General features: G+C 41.5%; 1 protein-coding gene across 3 annotated transcripts in view; it reads left to right on the plus strand.

The window, feature by feature from the left end:
* The first annotated feature begins 1,294 nt into the window (after positions 1 to 1,294).
* Positions 1,295 to 12,694, plus strand: part of camsap3 (calmodulin regulated spectrin-associated protein family, member 3) — a 245,721-nt gene continuing 234,321 nt past the window's right edge. For all 3 annotated transcript variants that reach the window (XM_063035960.1, XM_063035961.1, XM_063035963.1), the window contains exon 1: positions 1,295 to 1,667. In XM_063035960.1, the coding sequence (XP_062892030.1) occupies positions 1,538 to 1,667 (130 nt within the window). In that variant the 5' untranslated portion in view covers positions 1,295 to 1,537. The remainder of the gene's footprint in view (positions 1,668 to 12,694) is intronic.

The following is a 12,694-nucleotide window of genomic DNA, read 5'->3' on the forward strand; positions in this document are numbered from 1 at the left end:
CACAGGCTTGGATCACCAGCCAATAGCAATAGTTATGTCAGGTTGCTGCTTACTGATTACAGTTCAGCATTCAACACCATCATACCCTCAATCAACAAGCTCCAAAACTTGACCCTCTGTACCTCCCTCTGCAACTGGAGCCTTGAAGTCCCCATCAGGAGACTGGTCAGTGCAGATGAGAAATAACATTCTTCCTTACTGACAATCAACACTGGTGCACCTCAAGGATGCCTGCTTCTCTACTCTCTTTATGAGGAGGCGTACCAGAGTGAGATAAATCAGCTTGGTGAGTGGTGAGAACACAACAACATTAAATTCAATGTCAGTAGGACCAAGGAAAGGGAAGTTGAGGGAACGCACAGCAATCCCCTTCGAAGGCTCAGCAGATTCAAGTTCTTGGGTGTCAAAATCTCTGAAGAGCTATCCTGGCTTCAGCATATTGATGCAATTACAAAGAAGGCATGACTACAGGGATATTTCATTGGAGTTTGAAGAGACTTGGTGTGTCACTGAAGACATTAGCAAATTTCTATAGTGTACTATTCTAACTGGTTGCATCGCCATCTGGTATGGCGGGGCCACCGCAGAGAACTGGAAAAAACTGCGGAAATTTGTAAACTCACCCAGCTCTATCATGGGCACTCGCCTCCCCAGCTTTGAGGACATCTTCAAGGAGCTGTGCCTCAAAAAGGCGGCACCTGCCATTAAGGACAACCATCACCCATCATCCTCTTCTCACTGCTACCATCAAGGAGGAGGTACAGGAGCCTGAAGACACACACTCAGTGTTTTAGGAAGAACACCATGAGATTTCTGAATGGACAATGAGCCAATGAACACCACCCCACTAATTTTCTCTCTTTTTTGCTACACTTATTTGTTTTTTCTATGTATATTTCTTATTGTAATTTGTAGGTTTTGTAATATATTGCATTGTACTGCAGCCGCAAAACAACATATTTCACGACATATGCCAGTAATATTCTGAGCCAAATTTGACGAGTTTTTTTTTGTTTCCAGTGCAATTAGATTTATTACCCTCGTGGTCTGAAAGCGGGCATTGAGCTTTCAAGTAATTCATGACCAAGTAGGCACATTGTTTCTTTGAGAGTGACCAGGTTAATCATTCAACGAGAGTGCAGAGGCACACAATAAACAGGCGGCTGACTGTGAATCAGCCGGGACGTGGCCGGCTGCCCGTTGTTCAGCGAATGCGGAGGTGACGGGGATCCGGGAGAGAGTTCCTCTAGATGGAGCTGTCTGTGAGCGCACAGAAACACCTGAGCCCATTAGAAAGAAAATGACGAGCGAAGGCGCAGCCCACTCTCCGCTGTGAGTCAGCGCAGTACCTGCGCCCGAAGCCGGGGGCAAGCGGGAGGGAGGGAGGCTGGCCGCTGGATGAAAGCGCTCTGACTGTTATGGTCTAACAGGCGTGTGGGGAAGAGCAGCTTCAAGCAAAACCCGCGGCGGAGTGGGACACTCGCTTCTAGTGCTCTGTTTTCACCGACGCTGCGGATGGCCCCTTTCTCCTCCTGCTATGGTAGACGTGGGTGAAATGAGGAAGACTTTCCTCGTCCCGGAGATCAAACCTTTGGATCATTACGATTTCTACAGGGCGAAAATCGCCGGGAGCCTGTCGTGGCTGATAGCGCGATCCTACGGATCAGGTACAGAGTGAAGCCCCTATTGTCTGCTAATGTTGCAAAGGCTCTCTCTCTCTCTCTCCCCCCCTCATTTTTTGTGTGTATGAAAGGGAATGCGCAACCGGAAGATGTCTCATTAAAACTAGCCAACGGCATTGAACCTGTTTTGCAATGTGAATCTCCTGGAACAGATTGAAAGCGTAGGCGCGTTGTACCCCGAACCTCAATTCTTCGTCAATGCCGTTTGCCTGTGTCGAGCCGTCGATGTATCAGTGACCCGGTTCCTGTTAATTCAATGAATTTATCGTTGCTGTGAGGCATTGTGTTACAATGGACCCAAGACCTGGGTTTCTTAAGAAAACCCACTCACTGCAAGATGTTTTTCTTTAACCGAACGGCAAACGTGTTTTGCTTAGCGACGTGTTAAAGGCCCCAGTGCGTTTCTGTTAATTCATTAAGAGCGATTAAGGAATCCTAGGCCGGATCCGCATTTTTAATCCGGCTGGGGTTATTTTTTTCTGAAGTGAAATGCCCTTTCACGCCAGGGGAAAATGGTTTGCTTCAGACACGAGACCCTGGTGATCAGAGGAAGATAATCGGGATTCAACGGGACGGGGATGGGAGCCTTGACAATGTCAGTGAAACTGACAGGTCGCACTCGCTGGGCGAGCGCTATTGTGGCTTCCATGCGGTTTACTTGGTGAAGGTGGTGTACATTAACTATTTTAATCCTGGTTTGGTGAAGGTGGTGTACATTAACTATTTTAATCCTGGTTTGGAGACATTTTCTATCGACACGCCCCCTCCCATCCCCGTGACATCACCATATTGTTAACCCATCACGTGTAAATTATTGTTTGACCGTGACTCAAGGGGGGTGAGGACAATTAACGCTTTCTACTCCTGGCGAGAGACAAACTAACCAGTCGCTTTGTTAAATTTTAAGATTAGTTCCAAATACTTATCCTTCAAAAATACTCTACAGGCCATATCGTAGTGTTTAGATAACCTGAGCCATGAGAGGGTTTCGAACAGAAAGGCGTTGGATGCAGTTGTATGTTGGTCACAGGGCCAGTAAATTTGATTATGCATTTTATCGCTCCCGGCTTGAGTTAAAACCCATGGCGTTTAAGTTGGGGACAGTAAGCAAGTCAGCTGATTGAGCAACACACATCAAAGTTGCTGGTGAACGCAGCAGGCCAGGCAGCATCTATAGGAAGCTTGTCAGCTGATTGAGTATGGTTGTATCTCCAACACCGGGAAGGGTGAGGATATTTTATTCAAATTAAGTTTATTATCATGTCACCATCTACTTCTACCTTGAGATTAGTTTTCTTACAGACATTTACAGAGAGAGAAACACAATTGGAATTTATGAAAGACTGCACATAAAGACTGACAAACAACCCATGTGTAAAAGACAATTGTGCAAATAAGGATAAGAGTAGGTATTGATTTGCAATATTTCTGTACATTAGTTTGGCAGAAGTTGGTGATTTCATGGTGATCCTGCTATAAACAGGAGGCCAAATGCCGTCTCTCCTGTAGTTATCATACAAGTCTCTGTGTTCTATTTAACGGTCATATTTAACACATTACAAACCATGTGATAAAATCAATATTTTATTGTATATTTATAGAGAATAGTTGAATATCAGCTCTCCAATGAGTCATGGGATCTGGGAATTGTAGGAACAATGGAAGGAGGACATTTGGCCCATTAATTTTGTACCTAGCCCTAAAAGAACAGGGCACCCATCTGTACTGCGTTTGCAGCCCCTCAAGTCTCAGCTCTTGTTTAAATGTGGTGGGAGTTTCTGTCTCTCTGTCTACTTTTAAAGATCAAGGATTAACTTTTTATACACTGAATGCAACAAAAGCAACAACGTTCAACAATTATACAGAATAAAAAATAAAATATTTAGTACAGGTATGGAAAAAGTGCACAATTGCATAAATATCAGCATGCATTTACAATTTAAACAGTATTGTAAAAGTAGTTTAAAATGCTTACAGTGCACTGCACAGGGGTAACAGAGAGGGGTGAAGGTGAGCTAACTAGAATTGTTGATCAGGTTAACTGCCTGGGGTGGGAGACACACTTTTAAATGGCATGAAGCATTTGTTTTACTAGCTCACTGTGTTTACAGTGAAGTGACTGAGGTAATAGAGGAAGGCAACGTTTCTGATTCTCCCCAATAATTTGGGTGAAAATACAGTATATTTCCCCATCTCTTCTCTCACCCTTTTTATAAATAACTTCAAATACATGCCTTCTGTTTCTTGACTTGCCCCAATAAGAGAATTGTGTCCTTTTGATTTGACTCTGTCCAGGCCCCTGGTAATTCCATCTACTTGCTCAATGTGGATTACTGTAAGGTAATCAGTTGTTCTAGTTGAATGATGGGGCAATATTACATGTTTTAGTCATCATTCTGACAGAGTCCCTCAATGCACATTTGCCAGACCTTTTTGTGATAATTAATCTGTAATTAAGATGCTTGTTAATACCCAGCACCCTGAGCTTTCACGCTTGTGCATTACCTGTACAATTCCTAGCAGTTACTTGCCTAGAGACATGTAAATATGCCTTTGGCCATGCTGACCTTGTCTTCTGTCTAGTCTCTTCTATCTGCAGCCTAGGTCACTTCGACAGTACCTCCACCACCTACATGACAAGGACAGGGCCATGGGTATCCTAACCTGCAGATTCCCCCCTCAGTGACATTCTGTCCTTATTTGGAAATGTATCAGTGTAGTTTCATTGTGATTGAGTCTGTATCCTTGAGCTCATTAATCAGAATCAGGTTTATTATATTGGCAGATGTCGTGAAATTTGTTGTTTTGTGGCAGCAGTAGAGTGCAGGCAAATAAATTACAATGTTACAGTAGAATAAATACAGTAACTTGTGCAAAAGAGGAATAGTGAGGTCGTGTTTGTGGACGGTTCAAAAAATCTGATGGCAGAAATGAGTTTTGTGCTGGAGTGTGTGGCAACACTTGTGGGCTGCCCCCAGCACATTCTTGGACTGTGTTGTTCTTAATGCAAAAGACACATTTCAATGCAGGTGATAAATAAATGAGTCAATATTCCTAAATCATTGAGTGTGGGTCTTCAGCTCTCGTACTTCCTCGCTGGTAATGAGAAGAGGGTTCAGGGATGCATGAGGCTCCACCTTCTGAAAATGTCTCTGATGGCTGGGATTACAGTGGCTCGAGAAACTGGATAAATGCCTATTTGAGTTATTAAGGATAGGCACAAAATGTCAGCTTGCCTGGAAGTTGCGGAATTTATACCTACCGAAGAGGTGGCATTTTTGACAAGGAAAAGTGGACAAATAGACCAGTGCGTTCTTTTCAATATTCATTACAAGTTGCGGCTTTAACCAATGATTGAACTGGGAATAAGGATGGTTATAATTATCTGAATAGATCTGAGTGCCTACAGAGTAGGATTGTATGTACAAATGGTTAAGCACCAGCCGTTGATGGCAGTCAGTACTACTCGAGTACTTGCGCTGAGGAATAATTTTTGAGCTTCACCAACTTGGTGGTTACAGAGCCGAATGCATGTGAGATGGAACTAATGAGTTGCAACTGGTTACGAGGAACTGTGATCAAGGAAGGGAACTGGATTAATGTCAGATGATGCTCAAGGCTGTGAACAGGAAATGGTTGGGCTGATGTTCAGGAAGTTTGTATTCTAATAGACCGAAGAATTTGGATGAAGAGGGATATGCACTCTTTTCATTACTACCATTGGGTGGGAGGTGCAGGAGCCTGAAGACCCCCCAACTTTCCTCTTCACCTGGTTTCACCTATCACATGCCAGCTTGTACTCCTTCCTCTCCCACCCTCATCTTATTCTGGCTTCTGCCCTCTTTCCTTTTCAGTCCTGATGAGGGATCTCGGCCTGAACCAGAGTGCCTAACTTCACTCAGCCCAACATTGATGTCCCATCTGATTCCACAAACTATGGACTCTACAACTCCTGTTCTCAATATTACTTATTATCTATTATTATTGTGTTACTTTTTGTATTGATACACTTTGTTGTCTTTTGCACATTGGTTGTTTGTCTGTCTTTTTGTGTATTTCTTTCATTGATTCTATTCTGTTTCTTTGTATTTGTTGCGAATGCCTGCACAAAGATGAATCTCAGCTGGGTATATGGTGCCATATATGTACTTCGAAAATAAATTTACTTTGAACGTTGAAAGTCTCTGGATTTCCAGAATGTGCAGAATCTCTTGTGTTTATGTTTTAGGAACAGCTTCTTCTCCTGTGCCATGAGATTTCTGAATGGTCCATGAACACAAGCTAATTTTTCCTCTTTTGAACTATTTATTGTTTGTAATTTGTAGGTTTTAAATCTTGCACTGCACTGCTGTTGCAGAACAGTTTCCCCCGGGATCAATAAAGTATGACTATGACTATGAACACATTTCACACTGTACAATAGTGATAAACTGATTGCTTTGTGATTAAGTTTTAATACAAGAACATGACCTGTTCTGTTTTTTTTAATCAAAGTATGTCATTGTTTTGAACACAAGAGGTTGTGCAGGTGCTGGAAATCCAGAGTAACACAGGCAAAATGCTGGAAGAACTCAGCAGGTCAGTCAGCAGCTATGGAGAGGTTTGGGTGTGTCACCTCTTTGAATTTTACCTCTTTGCAATAACTGAATAAAGATTGCGATCATGTACAAACCTAGTTATTAAAACTAGCTGAAGTTGAGGGCTGGAGTTGAGGAAATTTGGGTAGAAAAGAACAGCAAATGGAATTTTGACAGGCGATCTTGCGTTTGGAGAACCAGGATGAACCATATCCGATCGATTGACAAACGAGAAAATCTGCAGATACTGGAAATCCAAGCAACACACGCAAAATGCTGGAGGAACTCAGCAGGCCAGGCAGCATCTATGGAAAGGAATACAGTTGACGTTTTGGGCCGAGACCCTTCATTGTGCCTCCCATGTGTGGAGGACTCTCCCTCTCTCTCTTTTGGCGCGAGCTTTCATGTGTACTTGTGTATATCTTGGCGGACCTGATTCTTCGCTCCCACTCTGTAAAATGTCTAACGTGTACCATTATTAACGTTTTAAAAAAAACAGAAAAAGCATTTAATCATTATACTCCATTGTTGTTTCTGCTCTGTGCGTACATAACTTTTGATGACGAGGATGGGGTTTGAACCCACGTATGCAAGGTACACACAGGCAAGGGAACTCAATCTTTCCTCATTGGTACAATGAATGGGAAGAGCTTGAAGAGATTTAAGCACAAAAGGACCTTGGACTACATATGTCCAGATCCTGGGAAAGTAGTAGGACAGGCCAATAAACTATTTAATGAGACGGATGGAATGTTTAGTTTTACTGGCTAAGTCTGTCACCCTCTTCCCTTCGGTATTTTGAGGCTGTGCCCTCCAGTCCTAGGTTCTTCCACTATTGGAAATATCCTCTGCATGTCCACTCTAGTGGCCTTTCAATACTTGGTAGTTTTCAATAAGATCCCTCCTTATTCTAAACTCCAGTGAGTACAGGCCCAGAGTTATTAAACATTCCCCTTGTGTTAACCATGTCTTTTCTGAGGTCACTCTCATAAACATCTTCTGGGCCTTCTCCAATGACAGCACATACTTTCTTCAATTATCGGATCCAAAACTGCTGATGGTATTCCAGTTGAGGTCTGACCAATGCTTTATAAAACCTCAGCATTAGATCCTTGCTTTTATATTTTAGTACTCTTGAAATGATTGTTAATGTTGTATCTGCCTTTCTTCTTACTCAACCTGCAAATTAACCTTTGTTAACCCAAGTCCCTTTCTACTACCAATTTCTGGATTTGCTCCTTGTTTACAAAATAGTCAATTCCTTTATTCCTTCTACCATTTCTTTGAGTAATATTGTAAATGTATTGTTTGATTAAGTATCCTTATTCATTTAAATAATTATGGGTTATGTATAAAAATACATGAAATGCATACATTAAGACTCTACATAAGTGTGCACCTCACTAAAAGTAAAAATGAACTGAGAAATATTCTCCTGGGTTCCTGTCTTTTTCTTGAAATGAGTTTTGTGGTTTGGAGATACAAAATGTAACTGGCATTAAGGAAGTTTTAAATCAATCTGAGATGCCGAGGCGCAGCGAGTCGTTCCAGTTTTGAAAAAAGCACGGCTAGACATTTGAATTTAAAACAGAGCTTGGAGAGAGAGAGAAAATGTTTTTTTAAAAGGAAGAAAATGGAAGAAATCATGGGTTTGTAAATAGTTAACATTACGTTATAATAACACTAAACAACAATTTTTTTCCCAAAACTTTTGCTTACTCTGAATTTTTTTCATTAGCGATAGATCGCCTGAAGCTGAACACAAATATAATTTCAGAGCACTCAAATGATGTAGGTGTTTGGAGAAACAAGGAATTAACTTTTATTGAATATAATGTGCTTAATTGCATAATAGTGCTGATGCTTTGCAATAGTTCAACTAAGCTAAAAGTGTTTTGTTGATGGTTTTCATTTTGTACTTAGTGTCTGAGGCTTCTCGCTTAAGTGTCCAACAATAATCAGCCAGGAATGATGGATTCCAGTTGCTCTGACACCGTTTCTCCATGACCGCAATGTCCTAGTGAAACCTTTCGCCGTAGTCATCGCTGGCCGTGCCAAGATTTGCAGCAAAGTCTAAATGGGAATGCAGAAAATGAATCTTTTAGTGACATGCTTTTATGCTTAAAGCATATTGTCAATCAACTGCATGTAGTTTGGTGCTCTGTAGCTGCCAAGAAAATTTTCGACAACATCCTTTTCCATGCGATGATATTTTTTTCCTCTCTGGTCTCACTGGAAGTTCTTCAAATTGCCAGTCATTGATGACCTGTTTGATTTGTGGACCAACAAAAATGTCTTCGTTTATCTTGCATCTGTTATTCTGACTTGAACTATGAAATGAAATAACAAATATTGGTGATTTGGTTTTTAAAATTTTTTGAAAATGGTGCATGCTAGGGAAATTTCATGGTGATTTTCATGATTGGCAGCCCAAAATCCATAAGTATTCGGGAATCAAAATCCTTGTTGTCTAGTGTAATTGTAAATAAAAAGAGAGAGCAGAAATGGCTGGCTACATTGGAAAGGTAGACATGTTCAATTGCATGAGATAACTGGCTGCTGTATACAGAACAAATTGAGCAGTATTCTTAAAGCAAATGGAATAGGTGATGAGAAGCAAGTGCCGCTTTTGCTGAATGCACTGGATTGAAAGGCAAACAGTTTACTTAGAAGTTTAACTGCTCCAACCAAACCAGACAAAATGAGCTTTGCTGATATCATGAGAGTAATGCAGGAATATTTAGAACTGAAGCTGTTGATGATTGCAGAACGCTTTAGGTTTCATAAGTGGAATCAAAAGGAAGGGGAGTCCACTTCAGCTTATAGTTGCAAGAAAAAGTTTGTGAACCCTTTGCTATTACCTGGTTTTCTGCATTAATAAGTCATAAAATGTGGTTTAATCTTCATCTAAGTCACAATAATAGACAAACACAATCTGCTGTAATTAATAACACAAAAACATTTTTACTTTTCATGTATTTATTGGACACGTTATTTAATCATTCACAGACTAGGCTAGAAAAAGTATGTGAACCTTTGTATTTAATAACTGGTAAAACCTCTTTTAGCAGCAATCATCTCCACCAAATGTTTCCTGTAGCTGCTGATCAGACTTGCACAATGGCGAGGAAGAATTGTAAACCATTCCTCCATACAAAACTGTTTCAGTTCTTCAATATTTCTGTGATACCTTGTATGAACAGCCCCCTTCAGATCATGCCACAGCATCTCAATTAGGTTGAGGTCTGGACTCTGACTTAACCATTTTCAAAACAGAAATTTTCTTAATTTTAAACCTTTCTGTTGTTGTTTTACTCTCGTTTCAGGTCATTGTCTTGTTGCATCATCCAACTTCTATTAAGCTTCAGGTGACAGATCACTCCCCTGACATTCTCCTGTAAAATGTCTTGATGCAATTTTGAATTAATTGTTCTTCAACGATTGCAAGCTGTCCGGGCTCTCAGGCAGCAAAGCAGCTCCAAACCATGATTCTCCTTCTATCATGCTTCAGAGTTGGGAACAGGTTTCGGTGTTGGTGTACAGTGTCCTTTTTCTCCAAACATAGCGGTGAACATTTTTGCCAAAAAATTAAATTTTAGTCTCACCTGTCCACAGAATATCATCCCAGAGGCATTGTGGAATATCCAGATGTTCTTTTGTAAACTTGATGCGCAGCAATTTTTTTCTGGAGAGCAGTAGTTTCCTCTGTGGTGTCCTTCTATGAAAACCATCATTCTTGTGTTTTTCTTATAGTAGAAACACGAACAGAGACTTTAGCGATTTCTAGAAATTTCTGCAGGTCTGTTAGGAAACGAATTAGGGCAAGTGACGGAAATCTGTGTAGGGGAGCACTTTGGTTCCAGTGATCGTAACGCCATTAGTTTCAATTTGATCATGGACAAGGATAGATCTGGTCCTAGGGTTGAGGTTCTGAACTGGAAGAAGGCCAAAGTTGAAGAAATGAGAAAGGATCTAAAAAGCATGGATTGGGACAGGTTGTTCTCTGGCAAAGATGTGATTGGTAGGTGGGAAGCCTTCAAAGGGGAAATTCTGAGAGTGCAGAGTTTGTATGTTCCTGTCAGGATTAAAGGCAAATTGAATAGGAATAAGGAACCTTGGTTCTCAAGGGATATTGCAACTCTGATAAAGAAGAAGAGGGAGTTGTATGAAATGTATAGGAAACAGGGGGTAAATCAGGTGCTTGAGGAGTATAAGAAGTACAAGAAAATACTTAAGAAAGAAATCAGGAGGGCAAAAAGAAGACATGAGGTTGCCTTGGCAGTCAAAGTGAAGGATAATCCAAAGAGCTTTTACAAGTATATTAAGAGCAAAAGGATTGTAAGGGATAAAATTGGTCCTCTTGAAGATCAGAGTGGTGGGCTTTGTGCGGAACCAAAGGAAATGGGGGAGATCTTAAATAGGTTTTTTGCATCTGTATTTGCTAAGGAAGCTGGCATGAAATCTATGGAATTGAGGGAATCAAGTAGTGAGACCATGGCAACTGTACAGATTGAAAAGGAGGAAGTGCTTGCTGTCTTGAGGAAAATTAAAGTGGATAAATCCCCGAGACCTGACAGGGTGTTCTCTCGGACCTTGAAGGAGACTAGTGTTGAAATTGCGGGGGCCCTGGCAGAAATATTTAAAATGTCGCTGTCTATGGGTGAAGTGCCAGAGGATTGGAGAGTGGCTCATGTTGTTCTGTTGTTTAAAAAAGGATCGAAAAGTAACCCGGGAAATTATAGGCCGGTGAGTTTAACGTCAGTAGTAGGTAAGTTATTGGAGGGAGTACTAAGAGACAGAATCTACAAGCATTTGGATAGACAGGGGCTTATTAGGGAGAGTCAACATGGCTTTGTGCGTGGTAGGTCATGTTTGACCAATCTGTTGGAGTTTTTCGAGGAGGTTACCAGGAAAGTGGATGAAGGGAAGGCAGTGGATATTGTCTACATGGACTTCAGTAAGGCCTTTGACAAGGTCCCACATGGGAGGTTAGTTAGGAAAATTCAGTCGCTAGGTATACATGGAGAGGTGGTAAATTGGATTAGACATTGGCTCGATGGAAGAAGCCAGAGAGTGGTGGTAGAAAATTGCTTCTCTGAGTGGAGGCCTGTGACTAGTGGTGTGCCACAGGGATCAGTGCTGGGTCCATTGTTATTTGTCATCTATATCAATGATCTGGATGATAATGTGGTAAATTGGATCAGCAAGTTTGCTGATGATACAAAGATTGGAGGTGTAGTAGACAGTGAGGAAGGTTTTCAGAGCCTGCAGAGGGACGTGGACCAGCTGGAAAAATGGGCTGAAAAATGGCAGATGGAGTTTAATACTGACAAGTGTGAGGTATTGCACGTTGGAAGGACAAACCAAGGTAGAACATACAGGGTTAATGGTAAGGCACTGAGGAGTGCAGTGGAACAGAGAGATCTAGGAATACAGATACAAAATTCCCTAAAAGTGTCGTCACAGGTAGATAGGGTCGTAAAGAGAGCTTTTGGTACATTGGCCTTTATTAATCGTAGTATTGAGTATAAGAGCTGGAATGTTATGATGAGGTTGTATAAAGCATTGGTGAGGCCGAATCTGGAGTATTGTGTTCAGTTTTGGTCACCAAATTACAGGAAGGATATAAATAAGGTTGAAAGAGTGCAGAGAAGGTTTACAAGGATGTTGCTGGGACTTGAGAAACTCAGTTACAGAGAAAGGTTGAATAGGTTAGGACTTTATTCCCTAGAGCGTAGAAGAATGAGGGGAGATTTGATAGAGGTATATAAAATTATGATGGGTATAGATAGAGTGAATGCAAGCAGGCTTTTTCCACTGAGGCAAGGGGAGAAAAAAACCAGAGGACATGGGTTAAGGGTGAGGGGGGAAAAGTTTAAAGGGAACATTGGGGGGGGCTTCTTCACACAGAGAGTGGTGGGAGTATGGAATGAGCTGCCAGACGAGGTGGTAAATGCGGGTTCTTTTTTAACATTTAAGAATAAAATGGACAGATACATGGATGGGACGTGTATGGAGGGATATGGTCCGTGTGCAGGTCAGTGGGACTAGGCAGAAAATGGTTCGGCACAGCCAAGAAGGGCCAAAGGGCCTGTTTCTGTGCTGTAGTTTCTATGGTTCTATGTTGCTGCTACCCTTGGGTTCTTTACACCTCCTTCAGCATTGCACCTGTTGCTGTTGGTGTGATCTTTGCAGGATGCCCACCCCTAGGGAGAGTAGCAACAGTACTGATTTTCCAACATTGGTAAACAATTTCTCTGACTGAACTGATGAACACTCTGGTCTTTGGAAATACTTTTGTGGCCTTTTCCAGCTCTAAATTTCGTAAGGTCCTCTGAAAGTTGTTTTGATCAAGGCATGGTGCACATGGATGGATCTTTCTTGAGAAAAGCAGGCTCTGTCAGTAACCTGACCGTGTGTCTTTTATAACTTCTG

Source organism: Mobula hypostoma, chromosome 29 (genome assembly GCF_963921235.1).
Source record: "Mobula hypostoma chromosome 29, sMobHyp1.1, whole genome shotgun sequence".
NCBI classification, from domain to species: Eukaryota; Metazoa; Chordata; class Chondrichthyes; order Myliobatiformes; family Myliobatidae; genus Mobula; species Mobula hypostoma.